Source organism: Ciconia boyciana, chromosome 10, assembly GCF_034638445.1.
Source record: "Ciconia boyciana chromosome 10, ASM3463844v1, whole genome shotgun sequence".
NCBI classification, from domain to species: domain Eukaryota; kingdom Metazoa; phylum Chordata; class Aves; order Ciconiiformes; family Ciconiidae; genus Ciconia; species Ciconia boyciana.
Window position 1 is genome coordinate 38376170 of NC_132943.1, and position 25657 is coordinate 38401826.

General features: G+C 41.4%; 2 protein-coding genes and 1 long non-coding RNA gene across 4 annotated transcripts; 1 reads left to right on the forward strand and 2 right to left on the reverse strand.

The window, feature by feature from the left end:
• Positions 1-853: 853 nt before the first annotated feature.
• On the reverse strand, positions 854-10907 carry NUP35 (nucleoporin 35). Of its 2 annotated transcripts, none has more exons than XM_072874445.1 (9): positions 10549-10664; positions 9697-9867; positions 7548-7675; positions 5787-5847; positions 5030-5171; positions 4565-4634; positions 4346-4474; positions 2091-2258; positions 854-1746 (listed from the first exon to the last, which is right to left on the reverse strand). In XM_072874445.1, the coding sequence occupies exons 2-9, from the start codon at positions 9854-9856 to the stop codon at positions 1669-1671; spliced, it is 936 nt and encodes a 311-aa protein (XP_072730546.1). In that variant the 5' UTR covers positions 9857-9867; positions 10549-10664; the 3' UTR covers positions 854-1668. The 2 variants fall into 2 exon arrangements, with proteins under 2 accessions (XP_072730546.1, XP_072730545.1); XM_072874444.1 differs by lacking the exon at positions 10549-10664 and adding an exon at positions 10756-10907 and having other exon boundaries at positions 878-1746.
• Positions 10908-10912: 5 nt separating this feature from the next.
• LOC140657444 (uncharacterized) lies at positions 10913-15048 on the forward strand. Its single transcript, XR_012044324.1, has 3 exons — positions 10913-11317; positions 11844-11987; positions 14501-15048. It is a non-coding gene; the product is annotated as an uncharacterized lncRNA (long non-coding RNA).
• Positions 11856-18937, reverse strand: DUSP19 (dual specificity phosphatase 19). Its single transcript, XM_072874446.1, has 4 exons — positions 18661-18937; positions 18369-18415; positions 17180-17332; positions 11856-12944 (listed from the first exon to the last, which is right to left on the reverse strand). The coding sequence occupies exons 1-4, from the start codon at positions 18878-18880 to the stop codon at positions 12723-12725; spliced, it is 642 nt and encodes a 213-aa protein (XP_072730547.1). The 5' UTR covers positions 18881-18937; the 3' UTR covers positions 11856-12722.
• Between the last annotated feature and the right edge of the window lie 6720 nt (positions 18938-25657).

Consider the following 25657-nt stretch of genomic DNA (forward strand, 5'->3'; position numbering starts at 1 on the left):
TTTTGCAAAGCAAAACAAGAATTTAGCTGAACTACCTATTTTCTTTCTGAAGTCATCTGCATGACAAATATTTTTCACCAAGAAAAAGCCAGACGCATTCTGAGAAAACACATTCAGATATTAATTAGGTTTGAGCAGCTCCCTTTGATCAAAAGCAAATGGATGAGTCTGAACCAATATTCCAAAAGCATCAGCCAGCAAATACAGTAAAATGCATCTCAAAAAAATCTCTGAATCTGCCTGCACATAGGTTATTTCTAAAGCATACAATGAAGCACAAAGTGCCCTGAGGTAGAAACCTGACTTCTAAGTGCTTTGGGAATTTTACTCAGCACTATCTCTAGCATAATCCTGTAAACTGGATACCCATCAGCATCTGACATTAGGCATACTCCTGGACTAATCTTTCAATCTAATTTCATCAGAGAAGTGCAGCTGAAGAACTTTGAGACCACACTGTGGTATGAAGCAAAGCATGGAAATGGGTATGACTGGACCTTCACCTGAGCAACACACTATTGTCCCAAACTAAAATGATGATGTTAACCTACACTAACACAGCCACAAAATCGAAGAAGTAGTAGTTGCATGTAGTTTCCCGAGTATTGGAGAAAAAAATTGCTCTCTTACCAGACAAAAGAGACCTTTATCTCTAAGACTATGAGCTTACATGACACATGATTACTTGAGAGGCTCACCTCCAAAAGAAAACTTCAAGGGGGGGGGGGAAATTCAGTTAAAAAAAATCATCCTTCAGCTAATACCTTAGAGAAAATTTCTTAGAAGAGTCTTGAAATTAAAGCAGCTCTGGTCACTGACACATTGCATTTTTCTATTGAGTTGAAATAGCTGAACATTTTATGGCTTAGAATGCCACAGTTTGTTACCTGTTAAGTGCACACTGCTATAAAATACCCATGGAGACTACATTTAAACATTAGCTAGTTTTAATGCTGGTTGGTACTACTTCAGTAAAAATCAGCAGCATCTGCTCTGCTGCTAACACTTTAAGAAACATTAGGCAGCATCATACTTAACAGTTAAGAGTACTGCAAGTAGTTTTTTCTAACAGAACTCATACTTCTTTAAAAAAACAACCTAAGAAAAACTTAGCTTTATTTACCTTTATTAATAAAACAAAGAGTTAAAAGGTTTCTATGACATTTAGAACATGAGATGCCAGAGATAACTATAAAACAGCAATGAATCCTAATTAAAAAAATTTAAATCACGTATACCAAGAACAGTCCCTGTCAGCCAGCTGTGCATAGTGTTCTTCCTGCAAGTAGCCCATCATCTTTCCAGAAAAAAAAAAATTAAAGGCATCAGTAAATAAAGCTGCCATTTTAAACATTTCCAACTTACTGGGAAGTAATCCACAGAAAGTACTTATAGAGGAAAAAAGTCAGTGCTGATATTTTTTCTACAATCATGCAATCAGAGCACAAATGGGAAAAAAGCACTTATATTTACATTTACTCAGTTTTTAAAACCGTGTGTACATTGCCATCATTTAAAGTGCAAGCTACATGTCTGCTGAATTAACTGAAGGCGTAACAGGTGAGATGTGAGTTAAAATACTGCCACCAGTAGTTATACAACTAACCACAGACGCCAGTAGCATATTTCAAACCCTGACCAACTTAGTGTGTTGTTACTTCTTGTATATTACCAGCCGAACACATATTCCATTGCTTTAGATACAATACTTTCATCTTTCCTCGGAGTTTGTCTGTCAGAAACCACCTAGAAGGCCGGGGAAAAGAGGAAGAGAGAAAATAAAGAGAATCAGTCAACATATAATTAATTATTTTTATACTAACCAGGAAGTGCTACTATATTTTGACAAAATATGTTTGAAAGATTTTCAGAACAAGCCCTTAACTTCTGGAAAAGTCAAAAGTCATTAATTTTTTATTATTTATTATTTTAGAGACTGAACAGACTGAGTTTGTACTTGAACCACATCTTTAAAGAAAATCACAGGAGAAGATAAAGGCTAAGGTCACATTGAAGTTAATATGTGTACAGCCTGATACAACTAAGGGGAGATAGCACAAAAACACATGCTTCTGTTTCCCTTAAAATACCTGATAGTCACTAGTGGAAGCTTTATATGCTGTTGCAAGAGGTCTCATTGTAGAAATCCTTGTAGTATTATTTGCAGGTTGTACTGGTGTGCCAATGGATTTTGTAGGTGGAGTGAAAACTGAAGACATTGAGGATGTAGAGCTTCTTTCAAAGTTTTCCATCACACTCTTAAAAAGAGGGTTAATATAACGTAAACAAATACTAAAAAGCAGTGTTTCAAGCTTTATTAGCTAGAATTATCTATTATCTAGAATTGTTTGATAAAATATGTTCACATCTCAAAGTAAGCAAAGACCATAGGTAAATTGTCCGTCAGTACGGAGCACACAAGTACACACCACCACCAAGCATTTTCCTCACTGCAATCTTTTATATGTTGGATTATGCCATTGCAAAGCAGTGAAAGTTTGTAACCTGTTCACTGTATGTACTAAATGTCAGCCAAGTTTGAAACAGTATAGAAAAAATAAATTGTAAGACTTGCAACAAACTTCAAGTAGTAGCTTTTATCAAGCCTAGTTGAACTAAGTAGCATCTCTTTCTAAATACTGCTAAACATCCTCTTCTGAACATCCTCTTTCTAAATACTTCTAAAATTTTTTACCTGATCCACACAGGAAAATCTTCAAGCCTTTACCAACTTGCAGCTTTTTGCTCAAATTCAACTTGCCAAGGAGTTTCTCTCAGTCCCCTTAGCCAATGCTAGAAAAGGAGTCAGAAGACTCCATTTTGTAAGCTTATGTTTAGAAAGGAATGCATGTAGCGTGGAAGAGGCAGCAAGTGACTTGACGGAACCATGAGTTCCACAAGAACCCAGAGAAAACAAGATGGGAAATTACAACCAGCCTGGGGAGACCTGATTTGCTGCATTTAGACTCAGTGGAGCACAGCATTCAACCAGCCTAAAGACAGCAGAAATTCGAAAACACATCCGGCTGGAGACAGCTATCCAAAATACAGGGTAGGATTGGTGTCCAGTGTGGGTGGCTGCTGACTCTCTGCTCAGCATGAGGGGAACCCATGGAACTAACTGCTACTTTTAAATCAGAAGCCTAAGCACTGATGTCAAATCCATCACATCTTGTTTTCACCTGCAAGGAAGAGTTCTACAGGCTAACGCCAAACCCTCAAAGGATTAGTCTCCAGAAATCTCTCTTGCCTCCAAAAACACACGTTAATGATTATGGGTTTATGTTTATTTATTCATACTTGAAAGCGGACACTATCCACAAAAGACATAATGAGAATTCAAAAGCAACAAAGATCAGATGCCTGACAATTAAATGTCTCAGATCATTACTTTGAGAGTTTCAGCTTATAGGCAATTCAGTCATTGATACAAAACAGTATGACACCAAAATAAGGTAAGAAGAGATCGGAAGCCCTACCATCAGGAGCTCACAGAGGAAAGGGGCACTGAAGTACATTCGTTTCTGAATTTTAATCAGTATAAGAAATGTTTCGAACTGATAAAAATTGAAGTAATTGCAAGCTCAATTTCTAGGGCTGCCTTCTCAGAATGGTTTACATTTGAAAGCTTACATTACTCTTTAGCATCACTTATCCTTAAAGGAGACCAAAAAAATAATCTGTGAACTATAAAAGAATAACCGTCATTTGCTTAAGCTAAAGTACAGTACCCAATACAAAGTGCTGCAAGAATTAATGGTCAGGGCATTGTCAATGCCTAGGAATTAATAGCTCATGATAAAATTAGACTGAAACACAGCCATGCCTACCCCAACCACTACTTACAAGAAAGGGACATGTTTTTGTGGGGGCAGGTGGGAGAATAGGATCAGGACTATCTTGCTAACAAATTTTCAGTCTGATATACTAAGATAAACTGAAAAGCCAGAATCAGATAAAGAGTCACATAGAAGAGGGACAAATAGGAGCAATAACAGCCTTACTCTGCCATCACATATCTATTGCAGCCCCTAAATGCCACAAATCCCAGTCTGGGAAACTATCTCAACTGCCTCTTATGTTGTAGTTTCTTGTACAGCAATATAATTCTATGCACTGTAACTTCCAAGGAGTACAGAGATTTCCCCTAATGATCCTTCTCAGCAGGAAATTTTGTCAAATACTTAAGAAAAACTCATGTAAGGAATAATAGACTATACCTATATAACTGAACTTCCTATGCTTTGCCATTCAAAAAAGAAAAAAATTAAAGATGCCGGGAAAATAAAAAGGAAGCCCAAAAGCAGAGTGCCTGATATTTAAATAAAAGCAGGTGTTAACTTACTTTGTCTATACACGGCTTGACACCAATCATGATAGATTCACCAAAAATTCTTCCATCTTTGCTTAAGGCTTTCCGGGCTTGAAGCTTAGACTGATATCGAATGTGCATCCAGTTTCCTGTGTTGGACATCTGTATGAGATTAAGTGAAAATTGTGAAATGTAGCCTTTTAAAGAATGAGCCAGAATGTTTTCAGAAATAAGTCTCAAACTAAGACATACCACATGCTTTAATATGTTTCCATACTGAGCAAACTGTAGGAGAATATATGAAGCTGATGCTTGAGGAAATCTGAAAGATAGAAAAAAACCTGAAAAATTTATAATAAAGCAGTTTAAGAATTCTGGTGCTAAAACACAACCCTATGAAGGGTTTTTAGAAATCCAAAGAGAGACCAGTGTGTTCATGTCATTTCAGAAGCAGTGACTGGAGGAATATTATCTTCTAGGAATTTTTACTTCACCACACACCTCAATGGTAGAATGCTGCCTTTTTAACTTGAAAAAATAAACACGTAGCTTAAGTTAAGGTGCTTCACTAAAATATATGCATTTGCTGGCTTTAACCACAGTTGTATTTCCTGCAGAACCTAGGAATGCCAGACAAGAGCAACGTCCAAGTACTTCTTTCCATATGCTGCAAAAACTTCAACCATGGTTTTTCTAATACTTTGGAAACCAACTTACCCAAATACAGTTACCCATGTGTCATCAAGTTGATCTTCTGAAGTGAGGGAATCACCCTGAGTATAAAAAGGATCTAGCTGAGCAGGAGATAGGGTAGTCTTCCTAGGCTGCCCAATACTTGCAGGACTGAACATACTTGAAGCTGTTAAATTGAAATGGCATTGTTTAACAAATTACTTTTGCAAGACAGATAAGCTTAAGAGCCCATAGTAAAAGAATATATTCAATATCAAGCATTTCACTTCTATATGGAAGAGTTTGATGGAGATTTATTTGCAGACCCAGACAAACAGTAAGTCAATCCAAACTTCACATCTGCAAGCATGCTAGTAAGTTTTATGACTAGCAACCTAGCCTTCTCCTTGACCTCTAAACACCAGCAGCTTAATACAGAAGCCAAATAGGAACAAGACAGCAGAATTAAGCTTAGCAAGAAGCCACAGGTTCATACACAAGACAGGAAACCTTATGAAGATGGAAGGCGACCCACAATCTCAGCTGTTTCACTCAAGCACAACCACCTCTGTGCTCAGTTCAACAACAAATTTTGAATAAGGAATAAGTAAAGTTGATTGAAATACAGTCAGTCTCAGAGTGGAAAAGTATTTCCTATTCACATCCACATACCTTTTGAAAAGCTAGTAAATAAAGATAGAACTCTTTCACAAATTTGCAAGGAGTTTTTGAACAGTGATGGTTTTTGTGTATTAAGGAAAGCAGTAAGAAAGTAGATTACATATTTTGACAGGACATCTACCTGTTCCAGGAGTTGATGGCATAGTTCCAACCAATGGGCTCTGTGTTAGAGAAAAGCTGGCCTGCATTAAAATAGAGAAAGTAACAAATTATTCTTTCAGGTACACTACTCAGATCAGAAGAGATAATTTTCAGGTAACTTAAGCATCAGGCAAGAATATTAACTGTTTGCTTTAAGTTACTCCTAACTTTTAAGAGTAAGAACAGACGTTTACATGTATATTTAATACAAGATTATTAAAAGTTATTTAATTAAAAGTTATTTGACAATGTTTTTACATTCTAGCACACAGCCTAGCAGATAGCCTGAACATCCAGTAGGCCTCAACTATTACATTCTGGAATGTCCAGCTGATTACTAAGCCTTAGAAGAGAATGCAGTTACCTCTCCTGATCAGAGGCTTAAATGCAAGTATCAGAGTATGGGAGAGCAGAGCAAACAACAGAAGGGAAGCATCACAAGCAACAGGATTCAGGGTCTGTCTACAATATTTTATCATCTAACAAGAAAGAGCTACTCATATCCAAGAAGAAAGCTTATTTAGGCTTAGCATGAGCTTTACGTAATAGGAGCTGAAAAAGCCATTACCTAACACCAATCACATACGCTTTGTGAAACCAGATAGCTTTATGTATCAATACTCAAACCTTACAGTTTAACTTTTTCAAAATAGGCATCTCGCTGTTGCTGTAGTACAGTAATTCACACGTTCATGTGTAACCTGATGGAAAGGATGCCAGTACCATAAGTTACCAGCATCTGATTTTCACTGTCTAAAGGGCTTCGAAATCATGAGAGCATAACCCCCACTTGCATTCCTCATCACTAGACTTACTCTCCCTCTCAACTACTTAGCGCAACTGCACTGAAGGAAAGTATATTTCGAGTTTTAGCTGCTAGTAGTTATTTTCTTTTTAACATAGAAGGATTTCAATATAAAAAAAAATTTTAGTGTATTTTTAGCCTGAATGATGGCATTTCTTAGATACAAGATCAAACTGGAGAACCTGTAGACCTAGCAACAAGCATTCTGATAGCTGCTCTTTGTTTTTTTTTAAATATCCAGTCCTTTAAGACAGTATTGGATTCTGTCCTTCACAGAGAACCTGAACTTTCAGAATAAACTTTTCAGAAGGCAACACTCAATAAAAAGACTGCTCGTTCAGTGAAAGGCTTTCTCCTTGCATCAAAAGAATCATGTTCACTGAAAAAGAACCTAGTAACGCTTGACTACTCAGTTGAGGTAAGTAGCAGAGCTTATTATTAGAATGACCTTCTAGAAATATTACTGTTACTCTTTCAACATTAACCCCACCTCCCTGACCAAATTTTGATTAGATATTTTACTCAGCACAAAATTCCTTCTATTTCCGTAAGTGCCTCTATTGCCCACTAAAAGAAAAGATAACGCATATTTGGACCCTTCTGGCAATCAGCAGCCCAATAAACTTACCAGAAGGTGAAAAGCTGCAACAAGTTTGCATTTGTCATGTACAAAGCACAGCAGAGGCATGATTTGCATTTTTCATTCTCTACAGTATCAAAACTCAGTAACAATAGGAGATAGCTCCACAACTGCAGCTCTCATTGAGACTACACAGGAACAGGCACACCAAACACCCAGACTAAGCAACAGCATGATCTGAAGACTCACCAGTCATTTTGCTACAGCAGTTTATAGAGGCAAGTTAAAGCATTCACTGAAGCGGTAAGCTACTTCACATCTTCTGCTAAGAATAGGCCAGTACCTAAGCCACTTACTGGTCTTCTTGAGGATAGAGGTGTTGATCCAAGTCCAGGACTAGATAATTCGTCATATATGCTTCTAACTGGTGGAGCACCGCTTTTATCTTTATGTGTAGGGACTACTGGTTGTGGGGGAGAGCCTCCTGCGATTAAAAGGAACAGATGAAGAGCATGAGAAAACTTGTAATTCTACTCCACTGCTACTTGTTCTTGCAACTTCAACAATCAATTCAGCCATGAAAGACTGTTGATTGTTTCACTGGGGGTTTGCAAAACCATCTGGCCTACCAAAGTGTTCAGGTTTGAATGTTCTACATAAGAATATCACATGTGTGTCAGAAACTGCCTCCTTGCACAAGTATCATCTAAAACTTTTAGACGTCTTATTAACCCAGTGTATTCACTACTTACATGCACTTGTTCTTTTTATGAATTGCTGAGCATAGCTACATCTTCCTATTTTAAGGCAGGTAGGTAGTGTATTTTAATTGTTTCAGAGACTAACTTCCCTGTAGCAGAGATGCAAAAGCAAGGTTTTTAAGACTTGAGACATTCTACACACTAAAGAACCATACCAAAATGCACATAGACATTGCACATGCTGTCCCATTCCCACTATCTAAATTATTTTCCTTCCCATATAATTCCATATTAAATAAAAATGTAACCTCTTGAGAGCAGGGACTAGCTTGCATTTAGACAGGATGAAGTTAAGCTAGCTGCTCTCCCATTTTGTAAACTTTAGGACTTCCAGTATAACAGAGAATTAAAGCAACTGAAAGATCTTGACATCTCTGAATACTGTGTGTTTATCTCGGGGGGGGGGGAGGGGGGTAGTTTGACTTAGCCGTTTTCACTTGCAAAACATTTGGAAATTAAACTTTTCCAAAGTACTTTTCAAGACTAAATTCTGAGCTTCAAGACTCTTCTCTGAAGTGTTTAACACATCCACAAACTCTTACAGTGTATTATATAAAGCACTCTCTCATCAAGGTTTTCAGTTTAAGCACACTCTCCCATCAAGGCTTTCAGTTTAAGTGATATACTTAACCACTCATTTTGGGAGGTCTGTATTAGGATCTTACTGGTTCCCCCTTTCCTAGAATTGATACTCTGAGGCTGCAATAAACCCTTTTAAAAACAATTAGGTGAAATTCACATGACTATTTTCAATTTCATAAATATTTTCCTAAGAGGCTTGTATGTCAGGGGGGACAGGGGGGAACAGACAAGGGCAAGAAGCAGGAGACCAACAGACCACCAATCACAGAATATCTCAAGCTGGAAGGGACCCATAAGGATCACCGAGTGCAATTCTGCTGGAAATTGAAAGAAAATAATATCTAAAATTATCTTGCAGTACTTTAATCCTCAATTTCTCCTTCAAAGTGACTAGCACACCAACACCATCAGATATTTAGATTACACCAACTGATTTAATACAAAAGCCAAGATCACTCATGACATGAAATAAATCAATGAAGCTGTTAAGTACTCACTCATACTTCTCAGAGAAGAAAACAGATGTATAATACCACCATCTCAGAAACACGGGTAAGGACTTTTTCTAGACAGATCCATTAGGTGGTTGGAAAGAGATGAGCATCTACAACTGGGAAAAGTCACTATTCCAGCCCAATTACAGCAGACATCAAGACTGTAAATACAACCACTAGATAGTAATTAAGAAGTATTTTTTAGTTTTTCTCCATCCAGTTTTTAGAAGTCTGACAACCTGTAAGTGGCTTTTTAGAATTCATTCCAAAGAAATCAGCAGCTTGCACAAGCTGCATTTAGCTTGTCAGCAGACATCTCTGTTTTAAACAAAGAGAAAACATTGATGTCTGTATGTGCAACTGACTTGTAAAGAGCTGCATAAATTGATTTTATATTAGGAGAGGTTCATATTACCTTCCCTGTTAAAAGCAACCTTTCCTGGTACCAAAACTGCCATGTTTAAAACATTTATTAAGCTTAAGTCTACTTTGAAGAATTTAGCCAAACTCCATTGAATACACTTGAGTTCACCATTTATTTAATGAGTCAGGTTCATTTATAGCAAGTTATAAAACTACAAGAATTCAACTCTGCAACAGTCACGTAGAGCAAGACAAACCAAATTTTTACTTTCAGGACAATTTTTCAGCATTTAACAAATTCTGACCTGCAAGTAGCGGAGACCTCATTTCCATTACACCAACTGAAGGGCTGCTTAAAACACGCGGTTGCGGAGTCACTGGCGCAGGTAAATCGCCCATCAAGAATCCAGGAAGAAACTGAGCACTAGCTCCTGGTTTGGGAGATGTTGGGGAGCCAAGAGTCATTGGCTCAGCTCCTGTGTTAATGAAAACAAAATTTAAAAACACAGAAGCAGCCAAGTGATCCAGTTTTTCCATTGCTTAAATAGTGGTTCTACTAAAGAAACGTAAAACAAGATACAGTAAGTGACTAAGACGGTTCTAATCATTTATTTTCCACGTAAGCAAAGTTTATCACCATCTTGCATTTTTTACAACTAGAAGAACTGCCAGGCTGAGACTTCGTTCTTAAAATATACTACTTTGGTTACGCCTAGATTTCTGTTTTTGAGAGTAATTATGGTTTGGGGGTTGTTTAAAAGGTGTTTCTTATGTAAAGGCAATCACGCCAAGGCTAGGTTCTCCTCCCCCGCCGGCCGGTTCCGCGCCCCAGCCCGGGGAACGTGCTCCGACAGAGCACGGCGGGCTCCCGCCAGCAACATCGGGGCTTCCCCGCGGCCCTGCCGCCACAGCCGGGCGCGCCGCTCCCCTGAGCTGTCCTTGGGTTTCGGGGTGCTTCAGCTACGGATCTTATACGACGGAGCGCGGGCGCGGAGCCTGCTTGGTTTAACCCCGCGCCCCCTTTCGCTTTCCCTCAGGGGAAGGCGTTCCTCCTGGCGCGGTCTCCCATCACCCACTTCAGCCCGGCGGCGTCCGGACTCCCCCAGCGCGTCCCCCCGCTGGGAACGGGGAACCAGCCCCCGCCCCCGCCCCCTCACCAGGCCAGCGGAGCGCGGGCAGCGCCGGCGGGAAGAGCCGAGCAGCCTTGGCCGGGCAGCAGCGACCTCTGAGCCGCCTCGCGCCGCCCAACGGCCCCGCACGCGCCCAACCGCCGCGCGGAACGGCGCGCGCGGGGCGAGGCGCCGCCCGGCCAAGCCGAAGGGGGCACGACGCCGGGAAGGGGGGTGGGGAGCGCCCCGCCTCACCTGCGGGCGGCGGCTCCATGGCGAAGGCGGCCATGTCGGCCCGGGCGGCGGGAAAAGGCCGCCGGTAGCTCCGCCGGGCGCTTTCAAACCGGACGGAACTTCCTCCCGCCGTCACTTCCGACCCGCCCTCCCGCCATCTTGTGAGCGGCCCCGGCAGGCAGGGGGTGTGGCGTCACCGCGCGGCCCGCCCCCACGCCGCGGGGCGGGAGGTGTTACCTCACCGCGGGGTGACGTACCCTACGACGGGGTGAGGTACCTCACCGCGGGGTGAGGTCTCCCGCTGGGAGGGGCGGGAGCGCGGCCGGGCCTCTCCCCCACACCGCCCAGCTCACTCACGGGCCGGGCCGCCGAGGTGGCGGAGCGAGCACCTGAGGAGCGGGCCGGGGTTTCGGCGGCTTTCCTCGCCTCCTGGCGCCGCTGCTGGTGAGCTGCGGCCGGGACCGCGCCTCACGGACCCCGACAAACGGCCGCCCTCGCCGGCCCGGCTCTCGTACTAAGGGTCAGGCGTCGTGAACCGCGATCGTTACGCACACGGCTTAAAGAACCGTAGTTACCATTACAGGTGCTTGTCCTGCATTATTTCTATGGGCTAAGAACTCATAAACCTGACGCTGAGATGAAGCGGGAAAGCTTACTCACCAGGGAAAAGACCGTCAGTCATTTCCAAGGTTGACAGCGCACAGAGCCATCCACAACTGAAATGGAAATGCAATGACCGGTTCCCCCATGGAAATGGGGAAATGATGACCACAAAATAGCAATCAGATGCGGGGGGGGGGGGGAGGGTGTAACCTAAACCTTGCATTAGCATTTAGCATGAGCAATTAATGTTGAGAACAAGACACAATGTAGTTCATACGCAATGGCATGCTACAGTTCAAACTAGCGGTAAGAGAAGAGAATAGTGTTTCAGTTCTTGAAACTAAGGCTTTCAAATCACTTGAGTACAAAATTTATCCAAACAGTGTGTTCTTTTTATTTTATTGTATATTAATATATCAAACCATTTAGAACTGGCATGAAGGCCACAAAAAAATACTATTAAAATATTTTACTTTTTTTTTTTTTTTTAAACATGCCATCTTAAGACAGTAATTCCAGCCTGAGATCTGTCAGGAGGGTCAAAGTTACCTATCCTATGATGTCTGTTTTTTATACATGATGTGGAATGGAGCGAGGGGACAACAAATGAGGACCAAATGCAAAGAAAAGGCAGTAGCAGCGAGTCAGAGGTAGGTTGTTATAAACGTTTTTCATATCTCCACCAAAATGATCTACAAAAAAACCCCCACCTATCAGGTGGTTTAGCCTGGTTCCAGCACTTTGAAAACATCATGTTAGTGTACTTCAAATCACTACTTGATAAGAAACAGTAGAAAGACATGAAGCATTAAAGCATCCTACACATTTTAGGCATCCTCAAAAGACCATCTGTTTTAATTTCCAAAAATATTTAATGGCTGGCTAGCCCACAAAATTCAATAAAATCCTCTTTAGTTGCAATATAAATGTAAAATCCAATATCAAGGTACTTTATTATATGAACATTTTTTTATCTAGATTTTACAACCAACTAGAATGCATAGATTTGGTTTAGTATTTAAGTAAACAGGGCAACTTATCTCAGTTATTTTATTTCCTTTCTCCATTGCCTGCATTTTCTGATGGTTCAATTAAAAAAACATCATTCTGTTTTTTTCTAATATTTCAAGGAAAAATGAACTTTATCTTTTTATTAGCGCTCTAGGAAGAGCTTGTTCTTGGGCAAAATCATCTCTGAAGTCAGTGGAATACCATTTGGCCTTTAGACTACATGCTAAAAAACAGGGGGTCAAAGGGGGGTAAGAAAAAATACGTAAAGACTTTAAAATGCAGCTGTGAAAGGGGACTGCAAAATGACAGATTAAAGTACATCCAACATCTATTACTGTATAGTCAAAACAGATTGTTTCACTTCTCCCTTTTGATCAGTCGTGATCATTTATGCTTCCATTTGCCTTTATATTCTGTTCTTGGTACTTGTGAAGCTGCTCCATGAAGCCAGGATTTGGACAAGCTGCAGGCCTTGCATTTTTTACCAAGGAAAAGGCTCTAGCAAAACTCAGTCTTTCTGAATTCATTAGAAAACCGATGACTACTGCCGCTGCACGGGAAACTCCTGCATTACAGTGGACCAGTACCACACCATCCTTCAAGAAACAAATATAAGTTGGGATATTCATTAAGTAGATAGCAACAAGTATTAGAAACCTTATATTAAAAAAATCTATTGAGACTTATTAAAAGCTCCTTGCTGAGCTCAAAGCAAATATTTACACATATAAGTAACTCCAAACACAGATAAATAAGCCCCAAATTAAATATTTTTCTAACCAAAGCCACTTCATAATTATCAAATACTTCAAACCTAATTTATACCTTAGAACTAAAAAACATTCCTCTGTCCCTTTCCCCAAGACCTTGCAGCAGCCCCCTCAGGTAAAAACCAAATCACGGACATCTGGGATACTAAGATATCTGATCTCATTGGGTGCCAATTTTAAGATAGATTTTATTTGCAACATGGAAAGGAACTTGACTGTATCTTGTTACCAGGTTAAAAACATAGCAAGGCAGCAAACAGCTAGGCACAGAGGCAGATTTTAGAACATCTTGTAGTTTCAGTCGCATGCTTCTCGCGTACTCTGGAGTTCTTCAGTGAAGATACTGGGTAAGCAGGATGATGCATAGGAACAGAAAAATCAGAAAAGATGTCGTGTGATTTGCAACAAATCTCTACCTCCCCATCACACCGCTGGTACAACCGTAGCGGCTGGTACAGCTGGTACAACTAAGGTCCCTTAACCGGGGGACTAAGGTGCAAAATCCAAAACTACTGATCCTCCCATAAATTCACAAGTGTTTCCCCTGGGGTTTAAATTCAGGCTTATCCTGAATTATCTATAAAATTAATGTCTTTATCCTACTTAAACATTTCCCACGCAATCTTTGAGACAGCTGAATGACTCTTTAAAAAGACACTGCAAGTTTCGTTAAGAAATAATGGGCATGAGCTAACACAAAGACAACTAGACAATCTAGTGTGGCTTAGGCAATGTTTGCAAGGCCCAGGATTTGTGATGTTGTCATGTTTGTACGTCAGATTATGACCGGAAAAGGCTCAGTCTGAACTGTTTGCCAAATGCCACTTTCACAAAAAAAAAAAACAAACCCAAGCCCCTAGCATCTCCATATTCTGAATAAATATACTGAAACACAATGTGCTCAGATACTTGAGGCTAAACAAATATATCCTAGATATAAACACCCTGCTCTGTCTGCCCTTAACAGGCACAAATTATTCAATGGGCGTTTTACCCAGAGGAAGAAAAGATCTTATAACCACCAGGGTTCCTTTCCAGGAATTTGACAGCTTCTGTTACAGAGCTGGGAGTTGCAATTGTCTGATATATTAATAAACAGAACAGAAAATGGTTCCTGCTCCAAAAATCTTCCAGTTTAAATAGTAAGACAAAGAAGTATGAAATTGAGTGTTATTATCCTTGTTGAAGAAATGCCAAGCTGAGACTAAAAGAATGACTTGTTCATGTTAACACAAGATCATGGCAGAGCTAGGAACTGGAGCTAAGCTCCTGCATCCCAGCACAATGAATCACAATACCACCCTTTTTTGCAATGGAAATCTCACCCCCTTTGCATTGCCTGCTGGAAATTGTAATCTTCATCCCCTTTCTCACATTCACAGGGGCACGCTTCCTGATCACACCGACTACAGCAGAATGCAAAGCAGACTTGTATGTGTATTTCAACTACCTGAGGAAGAGCCAGTGGTGACCTGTAAATCCACTATCTCCTTTATAATAATGACATTAAAATTATGACATTAAAAATTATATTTATGCCACTGCTGATGAAGCAATGGCTGAAGCTTATCCACTGTAGATCTGGAGTAGGTTTTACTGATTTAATGGGAGTTATTTCAGACATAACATACCACAATCAAGATCAATATCTAGCAGTGGCACTGAGGGTAAAAAATAAGCATTGAAAGTGATCTTTTTTTTTTTATTTGTACAGTTCATGCTTTATATTCCTCTTTCATATTTCTTTTGTTTGTTTGTTTTTTTAATTACTGTTCTGTTGTACATTGCCAAAATTTATATAGTGATATCCATGGAACAGACCTGAAAATTACTGAACATGAATGAACATGGGCAATAACATTAAACCAAATTTAGTACAGAGAACATTTATGTTTCCTTGCTAAACTCCATTGTTTCTTTACACAAAGATTAATTTGGCATGTAACTTTTAACTATTTTTGTATTAGATATGAATACAGAATAAAAGTGAGAAGCAGATTGCAGATGTGAAATTAATCCCTATTTACGAAGAACTCCTTGATCTGATCCTGATAGCCTAACCTTTGCCTACCCAGAAATGGTCCATGGTCTTGCAAGAACCTCTTAAGATTCAAGACCAAGTAGTTTTTTTTTAATTTTTATGCAGAGGGAAGCAAAATCACCATCCACCAAGAGAAAAGGCGATTGTACAGTGGTTATACACAGTGGGCAAAAAGCCTCACCAAGGAAAGAAATGAAAAAGAAGCATAAAGCTTTTGGGAAGAAGAGCCATGGGCTAATGTAGTTCCTTAGGGATCCACTTTACTTTGCAGTGGTGCCAAGGCTTTTTCTTTAGGAGGGACAGAGGGAGCAATAAGGAAAGATGGTCATGAATGAGCTAAGATCTCCTCCCTGGAAAGACAAGATTTTAGAGGTGTTATAAGTAGATATTAAACAGAAAGATAAAAAAATATCCCTCATTCATAGCACTATGATCTGACAAGGATCTAACATGTCATGGAAAATCTGCCTGCCAATTTGGAGCCTAGAAGAAAAGGTGAGCTCTGATCAGTATCACAATTTGTACCATGGTGTCTACGGACTCGAGCAGTTACAGTTTTAGAAAAGACAGTCCTGTTACAAGTACCAGCTGGCAGTGACTTACTGAACAGTGCAGGCTTTACTTGCATTCTCAAATCCAAGTTGCTCTCATACTTCTTCATTAAGTTAACCACGTCCTAGTAATAATTTCTCACATATCATGCCCTCTCACCAGTGAGCATCTCTCCCTCCCCCACGTTAGGAGATGAAACAGTAGTATCTCTTTGTGATTACTTAAACTGAAGAGCACTTTATAATACAATTTATCATAAGCTCTTTTAACACTATTTTGACAAAGCAAGTAAAGTGATTCAAACCATCCAGAGATCTGTCTCTGCATACTACTATCACACGCTTCATGAACTGATCCTGGAGAACATCTATTCCACCAATTACCTGCTCTTTTACCCAACTCTCCCATTAAAAAACTATTCATATTGCTGTAAAAGTTTTCCTGAAAACTCCTTAGCTTACAAAATAGTAACTGGAACATAAACACCAGAGGCAGAAAGCAACACTGCAGTTATGAATGGCAAGTCTCATTTAGAAATGAAGTGGAAACCGTAACGAGAAACCTTGAATAGGTCATTAAGTGACAAGGCATATCACATAGCTCGTAAATGATAAATGAGAGAAGGAAAGAACATTGTGTGACACAAAGAAAGCCGGGGGAAGATTACCTTCTTTTATCCCAGTCTACCTAAATAATGAATATGGTAGCTATGGTGGAATAACGTGCAGTAAGGTTTGGTTGTCAGGTCATGGTGTTGATACCAAAGCAATGACTGTCATAAATTACACACTAAGCCCAAATTTAACAAGTAGGGGTCAGGGATGGTCTTGGTCACAGACAGGGCTGCCAAGCAACCCCAGAAGGAGTCCCTTCACCCTGTGTCCTATGTCATGACTTTTTCAGGATTTTGTTAGCAGTTAAAATCACTGGGTGGCTCCAAGACTACTAACACATTCTCTGACAGTCTTGGTACATAAATGTATGTGGATTCACAGCTCAATGTGTTGCATCTTCAATGGATGATCGAGGAAAAGGACAAGGATGGTGGATGGCTGCTGACAAACCACACAGATCTGTAAAAGCCCTGTTAGGCCTGCTTCTAATCCAAGTCAACATCCCGATGGATAAATGATAGAAAGTAAAGTTTCTCCTTTTCCCTCTGTTAGATTTAGTGACTTGGACTTACGATGGGATTTCTTTTATCTAAAGAAGCATTTCTCTAAAAGATGCAAGACAGTCATTCTGAAAAAACAATACTGGAGGGAACAGGGATTAACAGCAGTGCCATGTCTCTAGGAATGCTTAGAAATTGCTTGGATTCTCTATGTAAAATTAAAAAAGGCAATGGCAAAACTATTCATTTGGTACGATACTTTCTTTTGACAAAAGAAGCTGCTTTAGATTTTAAATAGTGTAATAAATAATCTAAACAGGATAACTACTAACAATGATTATTGATATACCGTACCTGGACCTTGGCTTTCTCAATAAACTCAAAACATTCTGGGAAATAGGAGGTGATATCAGTTTCTGGGAGGTCCAGGATAGAAATGGTCTTGTATATAAAGTCATTGAGGAAGGCATTTTGGACTCCGTATGCCACATTTAGAACATGAGTAACCTAAGTCAAAAACAAAAAAAAAGGAAAAAAAAAAAAAGAAAAAGGTATGTTCTGAAGACAGCAATCAAAATGACCAGTAGCAAAGGTGAATTATTCTTCAGACATACATAGACTGTACCTGACACAACCGCAATGTTCAGTTTTACGTACATACGCTGTCCATGGTACACTCTTCTCCAAGCAAAGTTTCAATGCGCATTAAGATACGTTGTGATAAATTTCAGTTTCCTTGGTTTTTTGAGAGGAAATGAAAATATCTGTGCTCAACCAAACACAGACTACAATAAGGATTTTCAACAGAAAAGGGAGTTGTCAGCACACAGATGGAAAATAAAAGAGAAAGCAATAGGAATGAGAGCACAGACCGCCCAACAATCCCCCAAACTTCAAGCCTGCCCTAACCCATCAACTTAATGTTCCTCCTACTGAGTTACCAGAACCATTTACCGGAGCAGAAGGATTTCAGGGTAAACTATACCTGCACTTGGCAGGCGAGACCACCTCTGGCCTCCCGCCATCTTTGCTCTGTTCAGGCTGTGGCCAGGCTGTGGGTTACTTTAACTTACAGTGAAGTGACATTTAGATGGCACGAGATGCCAGAATGGTGCACTCCCTGTCCTGCAGGAGCACCACTGTCCGAAGGCCTTATCACCCCATTACTGGAACAGAGAAGAGTAAAAAGACCAAAGTCTGGGACAGCCTTAGAGCTGCTGCTTTGTTTTTCTTGTTTCATCAGTCCCCATGAGGGAAGGAGGCCTGATGCTGCTCAGGGTCTGAAACGGAAACGCACATGGCAGTGCAGGAATCTGTCCCAGAAAGCAGCTCTAAACAATCATTAGTCTTGCAGCAAAGCGTTTCAGCTTCTTGTCAAGCTCACAGGCATCCATCCATCTGCAAATGGAGCAGCCTTTTAAAACTGCGAATGTAATAAAATTTTTCTTAAAGTTACCTGAGAATATTTTAGACTTTTTAACTTAAAAATAAATCCGCTAGCAAGCACTATGCGAGATGCATTTTTATTTCCGAGCCACGTTACCTTGTGCTTTTTCATCGTCTCCAGGTCGTGAGCGGCATCCTGCGACCCTGAGGAGAAAGCGCGCCGGTTGCCACGCTAAACCCCTTCCCGGCAGGCAGCAGCAGGAGCTTCGGGACGCGCCCGGGCCCGCCACCCGCACCAAGCGCTTGCTCTGCGGGCCGAACCGCGGCCTTTCGGGCAGCACCGGCGCGCCCCGGCCCCCGGCGAGGCGGGACAAGGCGGGACAAGGCGCGCCGCCACCGCCGGCGCCGGGGCCTGCCGCCGCCCGCCGCCGCCCCCCGGCCCCACTCACCCAGCAGCAACCAGGGCTTCACGACGCCGACCTGGAGGTCGGCGCTGAGGTCCTGCACGTAGCCGCCGCCGGGCGCCGCCTCCGCCTCCTCCTCCACCTGCAGGCAGGCGCCGCGCCACGTCTCGATGACCCTCCTGCCGGTCAGCGTCGTCACGCGGGTGCGCTGCTTCCGCAGGTTGGCCCTGGAGAAGCTGCGGATCTCCTGGCCGAGGGAGTGCATGGCCCGGGCGCCGCCGATCGCCCCGCGACTGCCGCCGCGCCCGCCCGCCCGGCCCCCCGCGCCTGCCCCCGGCCGCTGCGCCGGGCGCCCCGCCATTGGCCGAGCGCGGGCGGCCCCCATTGGCCCGCGGCCGTGCCTCAGCGCGCAGCCGCGGGAGGCGCGGGAACGGTTCCCCTCAGCTACGAGGAGCGGTGAGGCGGCGGCCGGCTCTGGTGCGGAGCGGGGCTTATCCTGCCCGGTTTCGCTGTGGGAAGGTGGGCTCGGGCCGGCCGTTACCGGAGCTGGGCACCGCGGCCTCCCCATACCCGCTGCGTCGAGCCCTCGGAGCGGCAGGTGCGGGAAATAACTGAGAGGCGTTCAGGTCGCCCTCGAGAGCTGAGAGAGGTCTGGTCTTTGGTGGGGTCAGTCACAGAAGATTTTACCAACGCTTTGTCTTTAGTGCTTACAAGCCTGGGAGAAAGTGCTGCGTTCACCTAAAACTTTGGGGGTTTAATTATTTATTATTATTTGTGGGGTTTGGGTCTGCCAGTGCGGGATGCAGCAAGTGTAATTAAAGCAGCCTTTCAATTGAAAACACCTGTTTTTGAAATAAGTGCTGCTGTTTTGAAAAACAAATCGTGCAGCAATGCCTGTCTGACTGTAATTGGGACTTGCTTCATGGGAAGCATGGGAAAATACTGTAAGCAGTTAAATGGAAAATATTAGAATTAAATATTCCCCCCCCCCCAAGTCAATGGGCTAGTGGCCCATAATCAGCTTCTTATGTTTACCAAAGAGACAAAATAGGAAGAAAAGGGAGCCAAGGTGAGGCTGGTTTTCTTTTATTCCCAAGCCACTTAATGGCCATGTTTTCATGTATTCTCTATAGAGTACTATTGGTAGTGTTGCACAGCTAGTACATAAGTTTGTGGAGTTAAATGGTAATACTGTTAACTTAAATTGTGCCAGAAATTCATTTCAGGTTTTTAACCATCTTCCATGCCAGTTTGTAGAATAAGGATGTATTTCTACAGTACTTCACCTCTGGTGTAATAATATTCCTCAGACCTATGCTGGCAGGATATGAGGAGACTGAAAAATCCTTCTGATAGTTCCCTAGAATGCAGTACAGAACAAAGGCAACTTAGTTCCATGTAAAGAGGTCTGCAAATGCCTTGTCAATTCAAGAAGCAGAGAAGAGTGTTAGGAACTGCAAGAGCGTAAGTTATTTCTAGGAATGCCAGAGGCAATCTTCTGACAGGAATTACACATAAAACCAAGTTCATCTGAAAAAGGCAGAACACCCCACACACTGTCTGGAAAAGTAAGTGTCTTAAACCAGAGGTAAAATCAAAGAAGATGCTTAGGACAGGGAGAGGAACAGAACAGATATCTGGGCTGGATCAGAGATCAAGGTAGCAAAGGTGCCAAACAGAAGGCTCCAGGACAAAACATAATTCTCAGCAATCACCTTCTGTAATAAAAATTAAATTTTAAATACAAGTAGGAGGTTTTGTAACATTCTGCATGGTAGATGTGTATTCAGTAGCCTCTCTGAAAGTGGACTGTGGATCATAGCAGTTAAAACAATAATGATGTAGAAGTTGATTCATTCATTTTTGTTAAGGTCTAATCAATCATTTTGATGCAATTGATCAGAAGAAAGCAATGGAGAACTTTAGGTCTGTGGGTTAAGCCAGCAATTGCATAGTATTTCATGGCTGGTTTTCAAGCTGTATTGGCTTGTTGCAGCTGCCCCTGTGAAAGACCAAGAACAGTAAGGTATCCCGCAAGAATGCGGAGACCCTTGTGCGTCAGGAAATTGGCAAGACCTGAGCAAAATCTGCTTGCAGGCCAGGCCCAGAAGCCTGCCATTAGAGTAGCAAGGCTGTAGGATGTGCTTTGTAGCCAATTTCTGCCCCGTACAAGTATGGGGCATGCTGTGTAAGTGTTGGCAAGACTAAGTTGTGACAGATCTGTAAGATACTTACAATTAAACTTAACAATACAACTACATGTTGTTCCTTAACCTCTGAGGAAGAGTCTGCAATATGTGTGGAATCAGAAAGGCAGCTGATTCCAAAGTAATCGATTTATTTTCTGCTAGGAATGTTTATCATTGTTATAACTACCTTAAACACCAGAGGTCACTACTGGACATAAAATCTGTACTATTGTTATCTCTCTGAAATCCAAATATTCTGCAGATGTTTATATGCAGAATTAGTATATTATTATTTAATTAGCGTGTCCATATCATAAGCATTAGATCTAGCCTGAATATGCATGGACACTATTTGTTGTGATGCAGGCATTTACACGCTGCTGTCAAGTTGTTCATACTTTCCATTACAAGATAGAAGAGAAGATAATCGTGAGATTAGAGTTTAAAATTGGGATCTCAGTTCACAGATGAACGCTTCACCTTGCATGCTTTGCTGAGGGTAGGAGAGTTCATTAAAGATATGGCAGGAGCTGGATGCTTGTCTTCACTTCATTGGTTGAATGCATTTATGGTATTGCTGGAGCTTCAGCTTTTGAATAAGCTACCTATGAATGCAAATGCCATAGAGTTTTGAGTCGTTTTTAAGTTCATGGTTCTTCTGTTTTATCTGTCAAGAAATTCAGCAGAACCTGTTCTAGTGGGGATAAACTAAAAATGTGTAGCATAGACACTAATTATTACAGAAGGCAGCTTGTACACATTCAGAAAGCTCATATGACGATACATCATCTCTCTGTTGTCTTTGTTTCCTTCCACTATTCATTTTGGTCTAGGTACTGCCTGTACTTAACAATGCAAAAGAGCTAGCTTCTATCAGAGAAATGATAACCAGATGTGCCAGATAGCTGACTTTGAGAAACCAGCCTTGCACTCTAAAGAATGCATATGTTAGAGGGTTGAACTTGATTGTAAAATGCACCAAAAATTGAGAGTCAATTGCTTATGTCAGTAATTTAACTGAAGCAGAGAATCAAACCCTAATTAGTACACTATCTGCATCGCATTTCAAACTGCAATAACTAGGTGACTTTGAGGAGTAAGGGAAATGAGGCAAAAATCAAAATATTATCAGCTAATATCTAACTAATAATGCAAGCCTCTGCTTCACACTGTACGTTCATTAGTTGAAAATAACTGAGAAGTTGAAAATAACTCTGTGTACCAGTTGGTCACGGGATGACTGAATCATGAATGTAGTGTGGTGATGAGAAAGGCAAGCGTGACCGTAGAATGCATCAGGAGGTATTTAAAATAGAGAGAGGGAAATAATAATGCTATTGTCTAAAGTTCTAATAAGCCTTTTCAGAAGTGCATTGTGCTATTTGGAGATGACAGTATTGAAGAAAGATGATCTCATACTTGAAACAAGTGCAAAGAATAGCTTAAAGCTTAAGTTGTACTATATGCGTTAGACTCATCAAAGCACTCTGTGGTACTTGGACCCCTTGGGGCAGGCAGCTCCTGTCCATACTGACTTGAGCAGGAGTAGCGCCCTGGCGTAGTAACTATTCCACCACCATTTGTGTCAATGCACATATAAGCACTTCTAGCAATGACCTGCCTGCCTCATACACTCCAGAATGGTGTGCCCTGCACAGCGTGGAGACCCTTACCTGACACAGAGTCTCAGTTTCAGCTTTGCAAATTTGTCAAGACATGATGCCTACTCCTGCTGTCTTTCCTATTTCTGAAGAAGCAAGCAGTTTGGAGGCACAAGCTCAGGATCTTTCACACCCTAAGCAACAGGGCAAGATGGTACATGGGAGGATAGCTGGAGCATGACATGCTAGAGGGGAAAAAAAAAATCATGTTTCCCTTCAGAGGCATTTGTTTTGTCACGTGTCTGTGCTCCATGCCATTTTCCTCATGTAGAGAGGTTTTGGCTGAGAGACAACCACTCATTTGTTCTTATCCATTTGTTTTCCATCCTTTAGACTTGTCTACATCCAGTAGGACTGGAAAGAATATTCTGGAAGGAAACTAGAGTCCCAGCAAAGTGAGAGTGAGGTTGAAGGAGAATGAATGGTCCTCTTTTCCAGCCTCGTAGTTTACTTTTGTCCCATATCCTGAATGAGGATGCATATACTACCTTTTTTGTCCTGGTATCCAGTAACGTGCCTGGAAAAATCTATACTAAGTGGGATCCTGACTGGGAAGTGAAACATATGACCTTAAAAAGCTACCGAAGTGTAGACAAAATCTTGAAATGTCATTTTTATGGGGGAAGAATGAATTTGTAGCAAGGCCTCTTCTGGAACTGAATATAGTGAAGAGAAGTCTGCAAGGATTCTCCGTTTTGTGTGTACTGAGATCACTACATCGCTGAGGTAAGCAATGTAGGCCTAAGAAACTGTAAGTTTGCCAATTATTGTAGGTTTTGGGTTTTTTTCTTCTAGGATGGCAGCAAGAAGGGGTGAAGGTAGGGGCAGATTGTTAAGTATATGGCATTTTAAAAGTGTTGCTGTAGTAGTTGGTCCAAATGGGGAAATTTATGGGAAGCAGGACTGAAGGCTGTGTACAGAAAGTCATCAAAACAAAAAGCTGACAGGGCGTTTCTGCACATATTGCTGCAGTTACACATACTGTGACCTGGTTGTTAGTGAGCCAAGCTTCAATGTAAGGTGTTAGTTTGTTTCCGGATTTCTGGCTCTGCCAGTGTGTAACGCATTAGAAGCACTAGACCCTAGTGGCTAAATGATGGGCAGTTACTTGTGTGTGGGAATGGGGTGAGGCCAGAGGTGGTCAGAGTCTTCTGGAATTTTTTTTGTGCTTTGGTTCTACATAATTGTGGTGCTCATTTACTGCTACAGAGGCTTTCGTGTTGTAGGGGCTAGTAAATATCCTAAGCACACATTTACATGTCCTCTATTCCTATACCCCTTTAACATACAAATCAAAACCTCCATTAAAGCTATGCTTCTAATGTATGCTACATCATTCTTGACGAGCTTTGCCTATGCAATGTTTCTTCAGGTGAGAGCAGAGGATGCATCTTGGTCTAGCCCAGAAATAGAGCCAGTTCCTCAAGTCTGTAGCCTGGGAGACTGAGCTGGTGATCTGACTCTGACAACGTGCATATGAAATCCCAGTCCATGCTGCAAAAGACTGTGAACAATCAGAGGCCCAGTGGTTGCTCCTAATAATATTAGTAAGTCTGTGGACCTTCTCCAAACACTACCTTCTATCCTTGGCCTGAAGGGTACGCAGCTTCTCTTTATTTTATTTATTTATTTCGAGTAGCATTGTTTCATGGTTCTAATAAAGCTAGCCTGAACCAGTGGCGTTTCCACTGGCACGTCTCCTCATATTGCTGCAGGGAAATTTCCCCAGAAGCAAAGCCATGCCCATAACCAAAGGCATGGCCCTACAAACACTTATCAGGGCATTCCTCTCTGCTCTCACCACACTTTGTGAGCAATCCATGCAAATGAGCAGGCTGATTCACTGATCTAAAGATGTATATTTTCATAGTGTGTTATGGATTATGCTGAATAATGAGCACTGAGGAAAAGGATAGAATGCAAAGCTGAAATGTTTAATAGCCATAGGGAGTATCCCCGGGGATCTGTTGGTGTGAGGAAGATCTGGCACAACTCATGTCTATTTTACCTAAGTAGGATCTGAATTCCACTCCCATTTGCGCTCAGGTTTCTCTTCTCCAGGAGCACTTCTACTTCCTTCAGTGCAGTCATGTGTGAGCAAAGAGATATATATACACACACACATATATGTTTTTTATATATATGTAATGCTCATGTGTTCATGAACCTTATATATAAGGTGTAAAACTGGGTATATCAGCTCAGTAGTAGAGACATAGGCAAAGTTAATCAGGGAAAGGAACAGTCTCTTAAGAGACTACAAAAACCTGACCCATTTTAATAAAAATGTACACATACAAAACACCTTCCATTCAGGCTAGCTGTTCTGCAAAGGAGTGATGGTTAACTATACAGTTAGCACAGACTATCGGTCACCAAGGCAGTTGTTCTCCACCATTAGTGTGTTATTTCAACAATACCTTCACTTCAAAAAAACCAACTTAAGAGAAGTTAACTTTGCAGTAAGGCCTGAAAAGAACCTTTAAGGGTCAGGACCTTCAAAAAGAGAAGAGAAAATCTGAGCTTTTCAAGAGAAATGATGTTAACATAGGTGAGCTTCTGTAATGTTTTCAAGTCCTTTGAAACTTGAAGCATGGTTTTCTTTCTCCACTTTAGGGGGCAGGGGTGAAATAAAAGATAAAATTATTATTTTTTTCAATGGCTGACTTATGACTACTCACGATTTGTTTTTTTAATCAGAAGACTCAAAAGAGCAATTTCCATTCTGCACTTCAGCTTCTAGCAGCCTACTTCTGCATAAATGCAATTAATCTGTCTCCCAACCTTCCTGTTTCTCTACAGGTTTATTTCAGTGGTCATTCAAAGACATGAGAGCTACTTTAGAACAGAAGTCCCCAAAAGTTTCTCTTGCAGCAAAGACCAAGCCTACAGCCTGGACAGTTAAAATTAAAGAAGGTAAAATCAAAGTTTATTTCGGAGTTCTTGTAGCACCTTATGTGTAGCTTTTGCTTATGTGTAGCTTCCACAGGCATAATAAAATATTAATGTTACAGTTTGTACCAGGATGCATAGCAAGTTTTTCTAGCTTCACAGAGTTCAAGAAGAAAACCATTATAGTTTCTAGTCAGGATCATAAACCAAATGCAGTAGGAGAATTCTTTTGTAGATTAGCTTAGTCAGACATGGAAGTAGGACCTTTTACCATTAAGAGATGCCTTCTATATGTAGGGG